This window comes from Epinephelus moara, chromosome 3, assembly GCF_006386435.1.
Source record: "Epinephelus moara isolate mb chromosome 3, YSFRI_EMoa_1.0, whole genome shotgun sequence".
Taxonomy (NCBI): Eukaryota; Metazoa; Chordata; class Actinopteri; order Perciformes; family Serranidae; genus Epinephelus; species Epinephelus moara.
In genome coordinates, this window is record NC_065508.1 from 20885361 (window position 1) to 20903308 (window position 17948).

The following is a 17948-nucleotide window of genomic DNA, read 5'->3' on the forward strand; positions in this document are numbered from 1 at the left end:
CTGGGCTGACGGCCCAAACCAAGCCAAGCCAAGCCAAACCAGCCCATGACTGTTGAAAAGGGGTAATACAGTACACCCTAAAATTGCCATTTAAAGCTGCCTTTTCTGCTGCATTTCTGGCCAGGTTCCCAAGAGTAAAGAAAGACTTTTTTTGGTATAAGATGACCTGAAACAAAAGAAAGAATTAAAAGCACAGCTGTCAATGACATGTCTGATTGACACTGTGAGAGAAATAAAGAGGGAGTGCTTTGATACAGAGAAAACGTTTCGCTAAAGCAAAACGGTCCATGACTAATGTGAGAGGCAGTCATGATGGGATGTGACAGTCATGGAGATATGACACAAGAGAATATTACAGCCTGCAGCAGGTGATGTTACACTGCCAAGGCAATAGAGGATGATACAGGAGAGTGTCTGTTTTCTAACTGTGCGAGTATTTCTTGGGTGTTTGAGATTGAAACGAGACAGTAGTGCTCCGTGGGCTTTTTTCCTCTCTGTTTCTGTGTGTTTATCTTTGCACTGTTCTATGTACACAAACTCCCTTTCTTAATGACTTTTAAATGCAGCACGTCATCATATTTACACGAGGAACACGACTTGACTGCTCTGTGTGTTCTTGTTTTCCAGATGAGGAGACTCCTGGCCTGTACGGCTTTCTGCATGTGATCGTCCACTCTGCCAAAGGATTCAAGGAGTCAGCCAGTAAGTCGGCCAGAAACAGCTTTTTTTGTGTGTGTGTGTGCGCACACTCTGGCTAAGCGTCCCCCTCACACATAGCTGCTGTGCAGATACGTGTCTGCCAGCGAAACACATGATCCAGTCAATCACAGCAGTCGGCACATGCAGTTTCCATCATGCTATAGCCCAACGCAGAGACGGCCAGATGGATGGATGGGGAATGAGAGCGAAGATGATAGAAGAGGGAGAAAAAGAGAAGTTGAAGCCACTGTGGAATTCCTGTGGTTGTTTTCATTTAGCACACATCACAAAAACACTTGAGGCACATTAAAAGGAAAGAGAGACCAATTGTTTTGAAACTGAACTGCTGGCAAACATAACGGCAGTTGTCTCTGATATCGCATACTTTACACAAATGCTCCTTTGTATAACAACGTGTGCGGATGCAGCTCCAAGTGTGTTTATTGTCAGCCGAGTGCGATGTTGGCAGGAACGTGCAGACGTGTCAGTAGTGGACAGCTGGTGCTTCGGTACACTTTGTGCCCTGTTGCAGCAGTTCAAATATCAAATATCTGGAAAAGAGAGTGAGATGAAGAAATGTGATTTCCTCTGTTACCATGACAGCCTTTAGAATATGAAAGCCGGCCCGCTAGAATTTCCCGGGTAATGGATTGGAAAGCTCTCTCCTCTGAAAGCCTGTTTGATCCTCGATGGAGCGCGGAGAGCTGAAGGGTTTAAAAATGAAGAAAAAAAGAGTATGCGTGTGTGTGTGTGAGTGTGTTGAGGGAAGTTTGGTGGTTTTACTGATACAGTTTGATGTCAGTGTGTCCAGTGAAGCGTGTAAAACCAGGGTGGAGCATGCAAGCCGTGAAGGTAGTGCGAGGTAGCGGATGTGTTGTTGTTATGGGTCACTTTGGTGGTGGTGGTGATAATGGCCATTACAGAAGTGTTTTGTGTCAAAGTAGAATAAAAAGTCCCTCTAAATGGGGGTCAGACATAAACAAAACGTAGCCTAATCATCAGGATTCTGGTAAGGCATGAATGTGCGTACTGTAAATGCTGTTTACCCAAATCTCACAATCTCAAATGGCATTTAAGTAAATCCCCTTTGGGGGTTTATGCAGAGTTTAAACATGTTGAAAACCTTTCTTGTACTTTGTCTTTTGTAAGTCCTGGGATCACTCACACCACCCACTTGTGCCAGGTGAGGAAAACAAACCTCCTCTTCACTGTATCCAGCAAATAAAGTAACTGATGTTGGTTTCCTGCAGCAGAAAGACAAGAGTCAGAGAGCACAGACTTCCCACAGTTATTAAAATATGCTGCATGATATTATTAGATTACAGACCATAAGTGTGATTATCAGCCCATATGTGCAGCTTCAGCTTTAAATAGGACTGAATCCTTCAAAGCTTCGAACCTTCAGGATAATGACATCATAAAATATGATGACAAACATTTTGAGCTTTATTCGAACACCCCAATAGAAGCTTCGAATGTAAAAAATGACCTTAGGTACAACCCTATATTTGAGAGACGGAAAAGACAATATTAACAGTTCATGATTAATTCAAAAGTATGCTTCAGTTCAGTTTACACAACACACTCCTACATCACTGAGTTCTTAAATGCAGCTGTGTTCAAAGCGTTGCTCTGTCATAAAGTCACATGCTGCTGCACCTGTGTTTTTAGGTTAGGAATTTGCTGTGTGGATGGCTGTGTTTTATATGTGTGTGTTTGAGTGTGGGTGTATATGTGCATGTGTGGGTAGTTAAGCATTTATATGTGGGAGTCTACTGGCTGCGCCCAGGATGCTGAGATGAGCAACTTTTTATTCACCACTACAGCTGTTCAGCATCAGTTAAACTTTAATATAAAACTGTACTGGCACTATTATCATGCAGTTAATTCTTTTAATGAACATAAACTTTTTACTTTTACCCACATGCTGCATTTCAATTTTTCCAGTAAACTATTAAATTGTCTTGTGTTGCATTATTAATCACTTCAAGCCTTCCATCATCTGGTTTAAAGTCGTGATACATTCTTTGAAAGTTGGTTTACTTTTGGCAGATCGAGATCAAACATCATATTTTGAGTTTTGGTTTTCAACTTCAAGTTCTAGTGCTGTATTTTGCATCTACTGTTACGTTATTTTAGTCTTTATCTCAAGATCGCCTTGACGGAATTTCTTTAAATTTGCCGCAAACGTCCTCTTGGATGCAAAAATATACTGATTAGATTTTGGTGTTCATAGGTCAAAGGTCAAGGTCACTATGCTCTCTTCTGTCTCATCTTTGTGAATGCAGTATCTCAAGAACACCAGGGGGAAATTTCTTTAAATTTGGCACAAACGTTCACTTGGACTTTAGAATGAACAGATTAGATTTTGTTAGTCAAAGGCCACAGTGACCTCACAAAATATGTTTTTGTCCATCACTTAAGAAGTATTACACTATTTATGGCAAAATTGTCTGATAGGATAAAACACTGAAGTGACGTTTAATATCCAAAAGGTCAACTTCACTGCAACATCATAATGTTTTGCAATAACACTTTTCCGACCATTACTCACCATCATAAACAGACATTTGGTCAGATAATAAATTGGTGACACTAATCTTTGGTGCTCACCTTGAAACTGTGCTGACTGTATAGATCTTCTGTGCTGTTGTGGGGAAGATGTGTGTGAACTATCCATATTTTCACAGACATGGACGGCAGTTTGAACCGCAGAGCGAAAATTCTAGTTGCAACTGCTGCAGCAATTTCCCCCAGGATAAATAAAATCTTATCTTGAGAGGTATCTCATCCTCAGTGTCCGATAAACATTGAAATATCTAAATTCTAATTGCATTGAAGGTTAGAGTTGGGAGACAGTCGTAGCAGCAGTGTGTTTTTTTTACTCCTTTCAGAGATAGATGGATGTTTGTAATATTTGTTAATAACACTGTAGAGTCCTCTTTATGAAACCCGTCCAGCACTGGCAGAATTTCCCATTTCTCTCATTTCTGTTTTGAAAACAGCCCTATATGAAACCACAAATCGCTGAAATTACACAGTTTCCTCCAGATGTAGCTTAATGATGGGATCAAATGTTACTTGTTACGTACAGTAGATGTTGTGTAGTTGAGCCTGTGTGTGTTAGAGGTTCACTGTGGTTTCCCTTGCAATGTCAATGTCTCCTTCACTGTCTCTACTTAAAGCATACCGTGCGTTCTTTACAAGAGTTTTGGAGCAATTTGCTGCTCTTTTGCATAATAGTGTGCGTACAGTGTGTGCTCTTGTTGTTCCATGTGGTAATTATTATCATATCAGAATTTCAAAGTGTAATGAGTGGAATTAGCTATCATTATTCAGTGGTTCAGATTATTAAGTAGACATGTAATCATCAACAATAGCCTCTAATTGTTCCTGATTTGATTGAAAACTCACAGAAGCATGTACCAGAATATTTTATTGGAGCTGTGTTATTTGTGTCACAGCGATCCCCCCCAGTGGGAAAGGGCTTTAAATTCAGCCCAGGGCAAAGTAGTCAAACTGGGTCACAGAGGAGGGAGCTGGGAGTCGAGCATCTCCCCAAAACTCTGTTAGAATAAAAAATGAGTCGAAAACATGACCTAGTAGAGAGGTGCAAAACATGTTCACTTTGTTCTTGGGTTTATTTTTGAGTTTGTGTGAGTGTCAACAAGTGACACTGTGCATTGTTCCCTCGATATGTATTCAACAGCTGCTGCAACAAACTGAAGTTGTCTGTGCTAGAAAGAGTGTGTGCAGATCTAGATTGAGCTGCTACACTTATATATTTCACAGTTGTGTTTTTTAGGTCATACATGAATCAGTAGTAGTTCAGTGTTCAGTGTCGGTGTTTCATTGCCCGGACAAGTAGGTGTATATATACTGCAGGTAAATACCTCTATACCTCTTTATCTCTAGATAGAGATATTAATAACTGTGGTGTGTGTGTGTGTGTGTGTGTGTGTGTATATATATGTATAACCGCTGATCCTCTTGAGGGTCACAGGGGGGGCTGGAGACTATCCCAGCTGACATTGGGCGAGAGGAGGGGTACATCACCAGACTATCACAGGGCTGACACATAGAGACAGACAACCATTCACACCTACGGGCAATTTAGAGTCACCAATTAACCTGCATGTCTTTGGAGCCTGAGTACCCAGAGAACCCTCCACCCTGGGTTCGAACCAGGAACCCTCTTGCTGTGAGGCCACAATGCTAACCACTGCATCACCGTGCTGCCCCAGGTGTCCCACGACGGAGCCCGCCACCGGGTCGGTGGTTCTCCCCCGAACCTCCCCGCCCACGCAGGTGGTGGAAGCTCCGGCAAACACGACGTTTCTCGAACCCTTGCAGCCGCGTTGAGAGGGGCCCCACTGCCAGTGTGGGGCCGCCCTATGCTCAGAGTCGCCTCGGCCCAGCCCGTCCCCTCGGGTGGGCCCCCAGCGCAAACACCCCTGACCCCCAGACGGGCGCCCACGCTGAACTTAATTCACATGTGATGTACTGTATATAACTAATAATGGAATAATAGTGCAGTTGCTACCGGACAAAAGAAAGTTATATTTATTTATTTTTAGTCTTACGGTACTTTTTTACTCATAAATCAGGACCAAATCTTTCATCAGTCGCCACTGTTCCCATAAAAATTACAGACGAAACAGTGCTGTTAGTGTTCACGTGCTCTCATGACTGCATGTAATCTAATCCAGCCATGGCTGCATGCATTCCCATTCATTATCTGCCATGCTTTTATTAGTTTTCTCCTTCTGGATTCTATGAAAACAATTAAGTTATGCCTGTTCTCTCCTCATTTTGTTCTCTCAGAAGACTATTTTCTCCTGAAGCCTTCAAACAAAACATACAAACAGATTTCTTATCCTGGTGACTGCCACTTGCAGCTGTAGAGACACCGTTTAGTTTAACTGATTATCACTTGTCTCCCATTTCTGTGAACCCACGGTTTGACCCAGCACTCAACACAGCCCCAGGCAAAGATTAGCCTCCTGTATAAAAACACACATGCACCACAAGCGCTGCAGTGCTCAGTTAATTGAGATGGAAGAGGATGGTATTCATTAACCCCTGCATTTAGGGTCAGAGCCCCCATGCTGACCAATTTATCCCCCTCATACCCTGTGCCTGGTGGTGACCTGCCAGGAAAATAAAAACATATGGAGTTCCAGGCCTCTTTTAGTCTGTCCTACTTCTCAGAGCCCTCCTGGATCCACTGCGAGGACACAAAAAGTCTCTAAATATGCTCTCCCTGGCCTTGTTTGAATTTTAGGTTGAAACCCATTTCACATGGAGAGGAAATAAGCTTCCAGAGAAAAGTGGGAGCTGCTCAGGACTATGAATACACTCTCTTCTTCTCTGCGGCTAGATGAAAAGAGCAGTTTGAATCACTGTAGTGTCTCAAACAAATGCCCTGACTACCGGTACTTTTTCTTTCTAAATTGAACACAACCAACAGCTGTTTTGTATTCACAAAACAGTGCTAAACTGATTTGCATCCCTGTGTAAACTAGCTGAATCAGTTTTGATTAGGAGTGTAACGGGACACAGAAGTCTGGTTGAAACTGAAAATAGAAAATAAATACAAACATAGCGACATGTGGTGAGTCAGTTGTTTAAGCCAACACGGACTGTTAGAAGTCGAAAGCTGCGATGGATCAAGACCCTTTAAAGTTCCCTTTTCTTCACTTAAATCTTTATTAGAACAATTTTTGTGACATTGACATGTCGGTTACAACAGCATAATAAAATAATTAAATAATTGAAAAATAATAAGAGCTGACAAAACAAAAACTGCTTCAGTAAACACACATTTTTACAGCCTTAAGGATTAGTGTGTCTATTGAATATTATTCCAGTCCAGTGTCGTCATTTTGAGTCTTGTATAGCGTCCATTTCTCACATTTTCTTTATAGCTGTGCTTCTTGTAGTCTCAACATGTCCAAGATTACCTTTTGAAGTAAATATCACCAAGTTTAGTGACGTTTGGACAAACTGTCATTGATTTATGGCTAAGTTTTGTGCCAGGCTAGTGCACCTATTTGGAACTTTTGGCGCCCCCCTTTGAGCAATCTTAAAATGGCGGAAAATCTAGTCAGACGCGTTCTTGAGCCGTCTTTGTAGAGTACATTAAGCTGTACGTCTGTGTTGAATTTCACGCCACTCGGACTTGTGGAGTGAGGGATGTGCGCCCCCCAATAGGCCGATTCTGATCGTATTTTATGGGCAGTATTTGGTCACAACATCCAGTCATTAATGAAGATTTCATGTCTCTACAATGTGCCATCACACAAGAATTTGCACAAATGTTAAGGGGAAAAAAACAACACAAACACAATAGGTTTTCAGCCCTTCTAGCTTAAACCAGTACAGTAAGAGGAGTGTTACAAGTAGTTCCACCTTGGCTGTTTGTCAGTGTTATGCCAAATGCTTCAGTGTTGTTCTGCTTTTGTGTCGAAAGGCTGCTTTAAAGCGGTCGGGATAAGGAGTTGGTCTCTAGTTTGTTTATTCCTTGTCCCACTGATCGGCAAAAAAGGTGATGCTGTTCAATGTGCATTAGCATTTTGGATGTGTTTCCATTGACGACTCTCTCCCCCTGTTGCTGTTGTAGCTGACTGGGAACCTGCAGGCATATCTTCTTGCTCTGGCATTTCATTTGTGCTCACTAAAGTGTGACCTACTAACGCTCAGCAGCTTGTAGTGCTCATGGATGTGTACTGGAACTGGATACAGCTTTGGTGTAGGGGCCATGTTCATCCTTCGGCCCATAGAGTAGGCGCACTAGAGACTCCGCCAGCAGAGCAGCAAACTTTGGGATTAGCCCTTCGGTATCTTGAATGGGGATTAGATCATGTAATTGTGCAGCTCTTCTAGACTTTCAAAATGTTATCAGACCGAATGGATCAATTCCCATTAGTGAAAGAAGTCATTTTGTAGGGGTTGTGACGCTCAAAAACATCTCCACTAATTTACAGATGTCTTTTTCATAATATAAATTTATGGGAAAACATCTCCCTGGACCACATGGCATCACGTGATGGACCCAGAAGTTGTAGTTACACAGTTTGGCCACTATGTCAAATTGGCTTCGAAGCCCAGTGCTGTTCCTGGAGGCTTTGTTGTGCTAACATCATATGTTGCTGATAGCATAGTGGAACTCGCACTTGTGACCATTGGTTCCACATTGCTTTCATAGGCCTACATACTGTGTATTCTGCATGTGGTTGGATACACCAAACCTCTGTGCCGTGACAGTTTGGCACAACTGTTACAACCCTAGTTTTGATATGTCAAAAACATCACCCCAAACCTTCCCCCATCTGTCAGGTAGTTTGTGTTTTTGGGATGGCAGACATCAAAGCAGAGGTGGCAGCCTTCCAGCTTTTATGCTTCGGTATGTAGCGGAAGCGTACCATAACTGCCTCATTTTTATGAATATCCCCCAGATGGTCACACTGAATTCCTCTCCGCTGGACTTCCCGCGTACCAGCAGCACTAATCTCTTCCTCATTGGGAGTAATTATGTCAGAGCCTTTCAGGATGCTGAGAAAACAAACAAAGCAGGAATGAAACCAGATGGAATGAGACTCCATTTTACTGTACAGTCCTGTTAGTGATTGTTATATGGCCACATATGTGTCCTGGCTCACCCAGGTGGAATGCTTTGTATCTCTCCATGGTGTTAACCAAGGCTCCGGTCAGGCTGTTGTTTCTGATGTTGCAGTGTAAACATATTCTCTGTCATTCTGCAATATGCATATGAGATTCAACCAGCTCCCCCGCCGCTATCTTTGGCTCCCTCACCTAATCGTGGTGACTCTCCTGGTGAAAGGTCGAGCAGTGCATCCATCCATCATGCTGTCAGATGGAGGTTAACCCCAGGGACCAGGTCCAGGCTGCGGGACGTACTATTGACACTTTACAGACAGCCGGCAGCGAGGTCTGCAGGAACCGCCACAGGCAGCAGCATTTAAAGAAACACATTAACAGCCTTAATTGCTCCGTGGAAGAACTCAGTGTGAGCTGATCCCAGGGGAGCGGCGGCTGTGGTATGAGGGTCTGCTGGTGCTAAATGATGTGTACACAGGCAGGAGATTGATGTGCGTCAGACTACAACTTATTGACAATTTAAAGAGCTTGTTCACTTTGATGGAATGTAACCTTTTTAACTTTTAAGTGCACATTCATTACAAATCTGATACCACAATCAGACACTCACTCACTGTCATTGTGAAGACCTTTAGAAATTCAACTTTCAAGCATTTCCTCTTGAGAATGAGGAACGATTAATTCAAAAATGTATTACATGGCTCAACAGTAACGGTTGCCACGTTGCAAATAGCAAAACGTGCACCCCAAATTCAGATTCACTCAGTTTTTTATTTAAATGTCACTGTTATAGTCAGGACCATAACCAGACAATGTTGCACTTGCATTGGTGCATGTACTTGCGTAAATGGATCTGTGTTGGGTATCAGATCTGACCCAATTTTCTTCTTTTTTACTGAAGAAAACAAAGCTACAATTTTTTTTACTGGGTATCGTAATAAAGCCTTTAAACATAAATAACACAATGATAACAATACAGTATTTAAGAAGAGCTGAATAAATAGTGTGTATAGAGGCAACAATAGAACAAAAGAAGGGAGAGAATTCAGGCAGAGAATTCCCGAGCCTCAGCGCCTTGATGGCAAAGGCCCGGTCACCTTTAGTCACCAACCTCAATCAAGGGACGACTAGCGAGGGTAGGCTTGAGGATCTCAGGTCACGACTTGGAGCATAAGTAGTCAGAAGTTTAGTTTTATAACTGGGGACTAAACCATGTCTGAAGTTAACTGGCAACCAGTGGAGGGAGGCGAGATATATGATAGGTGACCTACCATCTGTCCCAGTTAAATGTAGTGCATGTTTTGCTGTCCCTATTTTTTATATGTTAAAAAGTGGTAGCCAGTGATGGCAACCAAAGGCTGCCAATTTCTCAACATGATTGCCAATGGCAACCTAAACTAATCAACTTATTGTTTCAGCTCTAAACTTATGTGTCTTACAAATACACTAATCTAGTGTAGGGTTGCAGGGGTATACCGGTTTGAAGGTATACCGTGATAAAAAAGTCAACAGTTATCATATTGTGTACATTTGCTTACCTACGATATTGGGGAAAAAATGCAACTGGACAGAGAATCTCTGTTTTCAAAGGGGAGGCTTTTTACTTTCAATTATTGTGATAAAACATTTGTTCAACCAACAAAAAACCTTTTGTTTTCATTCCTTTAAGGGTCAGTCAGTCTGATAAAAATATAAATTCTGTAATAGAGTGATACTGTGAAACCACAATATTTTCTGAGACTGTTCTCGTACGGTTATCTCATACCGTTGCAGCCCTGATCTAAAGAGTGGTGCAGCCAACTGAATGAAAGTACTTCTGTGCTGCATTTGCCAAAGCTGGATCAGTATTTGTCTGTTTTTGCTTTAAGTGTCAAGAAACTAATTAACAAGACATACAAGTGACCTATAATTATGTTTGACTTTAATGAAAAGACATTATCTCCAAACAATGACATCATTACCCACTAAAAGTCTGTTATAATGGCTGGACTTTTACTACAAGATGATAAAACTGTGATTGACAGATGTGTATCGTTTCACTCCGGTATCACAAAGCATATGTTTCAGAAACACAGTTATTATTTCTCATAAAATTACACGCATGTCACAAGCCTAAATGTTTTTTAGTGGTCAGTTTTCTTGATGGATCTGTCTACCTTCTGTGTCTCCTTCTAGATCTATACTGCACCCTTGAAGTGGACTCCTTTGGATACTTTGTCAGCAAGGCCAAGACCCGCGTCTTCAGAGACACCACAGAGCCTCAGTGGAACGAAGTCTGTCACACAGACCTTTTACTCTACATTGCTACTGTCACTACTGCAATAAAAATGTTCTAATCTCCTCATCTCTCTCTGTGTCGTTGTGTAGGAGTTTGAGATTGAGCTGGAGGGCTCCCAGTACCTGCGGATCCTGTGCTATGAGAAGTGTTATGACAAAAGCATGCTGAATAAGGATGACAACGAGATTGTGGACAAGATCATGGGAAAAGGACAAGTCCAGGTGAGAGAGCGGCTGCTGACAGGCCATCACAGAAACAAGCCATACACAAAGAGAGACGTCTGTGTCCTCTCGGGGATATTTCCCAACATGTGACTCATTTAATTAGCCGTCTAGCCCCTATGCACAATGGAGTGGTTTTGTCGTGGTGGCTTCTAATGACGCTGGTTGGATTAATAGTCTGAAAGGGAGTTTATTTAAGGGGGGTTCCCCCTGTCTTGTGAGAAATGTTCCTGTAAAACTCCCTCTCAGTCTTGTTAACTAGATCCTGCCTGCGCAGTCGGATCTGTGGTTTCTTGGGATTTAGGCAAAATGCCGCTCACCGCTCTGCATCCTTGTTTAGGTTTTGCATAAGCAGAGGAGTCATATTTCCATTTTTCCAGAACTTCCTAGGAAAATCTGTTTGGTCAAGTGAAGCTTGACTCCTGTCATTTTCCCTGCAATTCAGTCCAAGTGCTACTGTTGCAGTTTCCTCCTCTGCAATCGACAGAGCTTCGCCTTGTGAGCTTGGGTCAGATCTGAGGGTGTAGTCGCTCTTATCATCAGTTAATGTCCTCATGTTTCTCTCAAGTGACGCAGGTGTCAGTGCCAGAGGTGAGCCTGTAGCAGTTTATTTTCGAACCTGCTTCTGATACTTTAACTCACCAAACTTGAAGGGAAACTTTGGTCATTTTCAACCTGGACCCTGTTTTTCCAAGTTTCTGTGTCTAATGGGAGCAACAGTTTTTAAATTGGACCAGAACTGAGGAAGAGTGCTGCAGCTGGGAAGGCAAAACAGACGGCCATGTAACCACACCATCACTGTACGCAGGGTTCTCCACACATTCATTAGTTCTGGCGGCCTCCCGCAACATCAACAGTCTCTGCTGCATATTGACATTCTACATTTGGTGCTGGACTGTTCATTGGACTGTTTGAGTATGTATACTGTTCAGTAATTCCACATGCTTGGAGCGCAGAAAGGCAGCACACTCACATACGTTAGATACCGCTGCGTTCTCAAGGAAAAAGCACATCCCATGGTCCAGTGCTTGGTCTAAAAGGTTGCTTTCACTCGCCTCTGCAGCAGCTGCTCCTCTAATCCACGGATCTGATCTGATCTGATCTGATCTGATCAGCTCTGATCCAGCTGACCACAAACTGGTCGACTGATCAATTCTCCACCCTTAGAGACCCTTGTACAGAAGGTTTACATCAATTAAATCTTTCCAAAATGTGTTTCTTGCTGCTGCACATACAACAACATTTGTAGTCGCAGGTAAAAGCAGTATCAGTGACAAGTTGCACTGGGGATACAGATCTCCTGTCTAACATAGAGAGAAAGTGGGGCAGAGGATGTATCTCAAAAATATCTTCTAAATCTGATGTTCTTTGGTGGGTATGTTGTTTCTCTTCTTTTCTCTTCTTTCAAACTGTCTTTGAATGAAAAAAAAAGAAAAACACCCACCACAAATTTGTGTTGTAGCATTTCCTGTTTGTCACCACCACCTTCCTCACTCAGTTTGATGATTTGTGTCCTTGAATGTTGCCTTTGATTTCCTCTGGAGAGCAAATGGGAAGGAGAGTGAGTGTGCACCACACAGGCGTGCTTTTCCACACGCATCCTAATGTGGCATTGGATTTGTTCGTATACTGTGACCTTGGATGTTTCTAAAATAATGAATCTACTGTATGGAGATGATTTATATCTGTGGATAGTTACCAGTCCGTCTTTACTTCTGAGTGCAGTGTGGTAGAAAATAATTAAACCTTGCCTAGGCTGTTTGATTAGGTTATTTGGGTCAGGAGTCGACTCTTCATGAAAGATTGTCTGACCTATCAGATGATTTAAAAAAAGTGATTGTGCACATGCATCTATGTGTGCACGATTGTGGCTATGTTTGTTGATAGATTGTTACTGTAGAGCAGGAGGACCAAGGACTTCTTCACAATAAAAAGAATAGTTAGTTGGTTACTTTGCCTTTTATTTAAGGCAGAATTTTTGAAGACTGTTTAACAGGGCTGTACAGAATGTCATTTTTAGCTGTGACCAGCAGCTCTAATAGCTCGCTCTTTCGATTGATTGATTGATTGATTGATTGATTGATTGATTGATTGGTCAGTCCACATAAAGTTCCCCACCCTTTGGCAGCCACACTTTTTGCCTTAAGAGGCTGAAATTTGTTGTGGAGATAGATTGGTCGTGAGCCAAAGGACAGCTGATTGGCTGTTTACGCCAATTAGCAAAAAGGGCCACCACATTGATGCATGCCTGTACATGGTCGCAGCTATTGCAAATTCACGCTTGTTTAATATTTGAAGCTTCTCTTTAGGTTTTTTGAATGAAACTTCAAATGTTTGTTGTCATATTTTATGAATGACGCCATCACCAAACAAATCCTCAAGTTGAATAAAGAGATTCATTGGATTAGATGAGTTAGTCTTTTTTTAATTGAATCCACATCTTCAGTGAATGAATATAAGTTATGGGGCTGTAAGATTGTTGTTGGACCGCCCCGTCAATACAGGTACGTGCCTCCCTTTGTATGCGGCAGTCTGGAGAGCAAACAAAAGCAAGATCAAAAATTCTGTTTTTTACACAAAGTATCTCTTCTTATGTTTTTATATTTTCTTATACTTTCCCTATATTTTTATATTTATATGTATGCATTGTGTTGTACTGAAGCATGAGGCACATTTTGTCTTGCATACTACTTTCATTTTCTATATCTAAATAGTTAAAAGCAACCGTAATGTCTTCCAATTTCCACCGGGGGATCCGTAAAGTATTCTGAATCTGAGCCCAAAAGCAAACAAATATGGATTGAAGCAGAATATTTAGTTCAATGAAAACGTGTTGTAAATTTCTGAAATGATTTTCATGGACAGCACTCTGGAGTTATGGGAAGTGTTTGGATCACACGAGTTGGAAACAATCCCACGCAGCCACCACTGGAACCTCATTCAACAAATAGTATAATACTGTAATAGTAATATTAGTGTAGCCTAATCTTGATCTGCAACTGTGCAGAACTAACAGGTTTAAACAGAGGGAATCGACATGCAAGGACAAAAAACAAACTACGCAGCATTCAAATGTTGATTTAGAATTTGAATGTCAGTGCTGTGAATGAAGCTTCAAACTATTCGGTACAGCCCTACTATTTAATTCCCTCTTCTCTATTAAAGGGGTCTATCCCATCTCTCCACATTCAATACACTGGTTCATCAATCGTTCATCACTGCGTCTTATATGACAGTAAAACCCACCCATTCTGGTATGGCTGCCAGTTAGAGAGACAAACGCTGCTGCTGCTGGGAACATCCACCTCAAGCCAACAACAGCCAAAAAAACAAATAAATACACCACATGTTCTGTGGCTCACTGCGAGCAGGGGGAAACAGAGAGGGGGGGATAGAAATAGAGAGGGAGAGAGAGAATGGCATGTTCTATCCCAGAGTCTGAGAGGGTGGGAATGTACTGTAGAGGGGGATGTGTACAGTAGCTGGTGGAGAAAGGATTTTGATTTTGAGAACAGAGAAACCGTCTCCACTTATTGTATCAACTGTGCAGAGCTGCAGCGATTAGTCGATTTAATAAATTACTTCAATCAATTGGCAACTTTTATGAAAATCAAATAATCAGTTTTGTAAATTGTGAAGCAAAAATACAAGCGTCTATGTGAAAGTCACCTTGGGATGTGGGAAGTTATAACTGGCATTTTCCACTATTTTCTGACATTTAATAGATAAAACAATTAGTGTAAATATTGAGAAAATGATCAACAGATTAATTCATTATCAGTGATGTCAAAAGGCATTGATTGATTTTTGGTGGTAAAACTGAGAAATACACTTTTTCAAAGAGACTTTTACTATGGATATCGTCACCATCAATCAACATACAGCCAGCCTATTGATGTGTATCTTCACCATAAATGAATGCTGATGTCATTTGTTGCCCTCTTCTACCGGCTCTGTGCGCAAGGATGAAAAATCCATGAGCCATAAAATGATTTTCTATGTTTAGTTTATTGTCACTAAAATATGATGAAATCCTCAATATTGGTTTGGAGACATTGTGGGGCTGATGTTTGATCACATAAGGCAGATAGTACCTAAGTATTGTTCCAGTTTTGCAAAGCGTTAGCCAGAGGGACATGAGTCGGCTCTACAGTCCAGAGTGCATACCTAAAGAGACTTTCACTTGGACCCAAACTGTTTGCTTTCCTGGTGAAGCTGAGTTTAGAAGGAGCCTCCAATGTTTTGCTTTCCTCTCTGGAGACCCTCTGATTTATTTAACAAGCTCGCGGAACACTGACTGACCGTAAATGGGCATATTGGGCTGGAAGTTTGCTTTCTTTTTTTTTTTTTGCCCACTGCTGTTACTTCGCTTTGTTACTGATGAGAAAGTTGATCGCTTGTGTCATCAGAAGATGTTATGAATCGGGCCAGAGGTTTTATTTTGATAGTGAAAAGGAAACCTGAGGGGTTTTATTATTTAAATGATTTTTATTTATTTTTTTGCACACACATAAGACTACATAAAATCCAAATAATAAAATACAAGATATATGTCAGGAAAGGTCAAGAGGCCGCAGGTTGATACAATGGACCTGCACTCAAATAAAAATAAAATAAAAACAAGAAAGCAAAAAAAACAAAAAAAACTTGGCTAACATAAATAAAAAATAAAACAGAAAGTAATGATAAAATAAATAACATGTAGAATTTTATTTTATTTTTATAAATATTTCTATTTTATTTTTATTTTGTAAATATCTTTATTTTATTCTTAATTTTATTTTATTTTTATAAATACTTCTATATTATTCTATTTATTTATTTTTATTTTATTTCATTTTATTTTGATAAATATTTTTATTTTATTTTTATTTTATTTTTTTATTTTATTTGCACACACATAAGATTGCAGTAAATCCAGATAATGAAAAACATGGAATGTGTCAGGAGAGGTCAAGAAGCCACAAGCTTATACAACAGGCCTCCTCTTAACATAAAGAGAAAAACAAACAATAACAAAAGCTAAGCTAACATAATTTAGAAAAAATACAACAAAAATATAACATAATGAAAATCAAATAAACTGTACCTTAGTGCAGTATTTTCTGTAAACGCTGTGCCTTTATGTGCAGGAGGTTCAGTATCCTGTCCACCAGTGAGCACATGCACACACCCACAAACACAGTAAAGGTAAAGCATCAGAGAAAGCCAACAGCAGCACACTCATGTTAACTTGATTGAGTTGCTCGTCCACGGGGGAAAATACCACCATTTATTTCCAGCCCTTCACCCAACAGACGTCCCCCGAGCAGATAACCTCTGATCTCTGAGGTCACGTTGCTAATCCTCCATTAAATGGCAACAGTGTCAGGGGTTTTCTCCCCCTGTCTCTCAAACTGGCAACACAAATGGAATCTTAAATGTCTCTGATTATGCGATTTGGAAAATTGATCAGTATCAGCTCCGTAAGTTGCCAGTTAAAGAAAAGCGCTGCCTCCAGTGTGTTGTTTCTTTGGCATGCTGTTGGGATATTTTTGCTCTGTAAGCATTGATTGTCCGCTGGCTAAACAAACTTTCTGTACACATGGTGTGACCTCACTTACAATCACAGATTATTTTTGCTGTTGACGTTGACATGAGGTTTTGAAAGCTCCAGTGAAGAGATGAATGTTCTGTTAATTACAAACTATTCATGATCAGACTTTGTCCATTGCCTGTGTGATGCTTCATAAAAGTCTGGTTGCCAGGAGTGGAAAGAGCAAACCATCTCCTGGTCTGCCTCATACACTGTGCAAGTTCTCCCAAGTGACCCTTATGTGTGAGCTGTAGCTTGCAGTACTTGTCTTCAGAGGACCAGTTATGTAACTGTTTAGGTTAACAGCCCTGGTGCTTTATAGAGCAGGAACGCATCATATCACCCAGCGTCAGCTATGCTTTCATCTGGTAATCCGGTCCTTGTGTACCCCATCCCAGCCTCCCCTGGGCACACCTCTTACGGCTTTTATTTCTTGTCTTATCAGAGGAAGACTGTGTTGTCTTTCATACACCCACCAGCACTCTCAGTCGTTTAGTCTGTCGCATTGTTGAGGAAGACAGAGAAAAGAATTCCACTGTAGGTAGCTCTAGTAAGCTCTAGATTTATGGAAATCATTGAAAAAAGACACTCCTTTTAACTCCAGAACTTGCCTGAGAGTCGTCATGCCCAATTTTCTTAAGCATCAAAGTAATCCAGTGATAGCTGTCTGTACATCAATGGATACACTGCAAGCAGGAGCTGCTAATAGATAATTCAGCATGCTTTTTGCCAAAGGCTTAAAAGATGGGGGCTCAAGTTGTGGCTCACAGCTAACTAATTGACTCCATAGCAACATCACTCTTCCTATTTACATCCCCCAAAGCTCCCTAATTATGGGAACGAGTTCCAAAACTGAGGATGCAGGGTTTCCCTCACAACTCCACAAACTTCTGCTGAGGGAAAAAAAAAAGAAGAGAACCACCTGCGTTATATATCAGGGACGCAAAACCATCTTAACATAGAGAAGGGACCCAGAATAATACACAAGGACACACAGGCAAAGGAAAAGAAAAGAAAAGGACAGTTAGCGACCCCACCACATAGATTGTAGTTCTGTGGGAAACACTGGAATGATTATCCGCCTAACCAAATAAGACAAAGAATACTGAGGAATGTTTTGGGGGAGCACAGTTGTCTCATTTTTGTCTGACTGGGGCCCCACAGTGTCTGATTTGGAAAACCTCTTTCATAAAGGCAATCAGCACATCGCTGTAGTCACATTGTTGAGGGTCTGTCAATTAAAGCTGGGGTAGGCAGTTTCAATTTGGCATCACTGGGCAAAAATCCCATCATAAACTGAGCATATTGTAATCCAAGTGGTCTGATATAACACTAGTCTTCTTCACCTTCTCTCTGCTCTGTTTTCAGGCTTTAGAAAAATTTAGCCCATGATGGGAAACTTTGGCCAGTCACAGGTCATTTAGGAAAGAGGGCGTCCATTTGGCTGTTCCATAAATGGGGATGTTTGTGCACCTGCCTTCGGTGAAAGCCTGATTCAATAGTGGAGTAAGTTGCTATTCCAGCATTGGCAACAACTGCCAACTCTGCAAAGCAA

At 41.3% G+C, this 17948-nt stretch overlaps 1 protein-coding gene across 1 annotated transcript in view; it reads left to right on the top strand.

The window, feature by feature from the left end:
* abr (ABR activator of RhoGEF and GTPase) overlaps positions 1-17948 on the top strand; it is a 119500-nt gene that overhangs the window by 48259 nt on the left and 53293 nt on the right. Inside the window, exons 13-15 of the mRNA XM_050040247.1 lie at positions 628-702; positions 10495-10592; positions 10687-10818. Coding sequence (XP_049896204.1) covers positions 628-702; positions 10495-10592; positions 10687-10818 — 305 coding nt within the window. The remainder of the gene's footprint in view (positions 1-627; positions 703-10494; positions 10593-10686; positions 10819-17948) is intronic.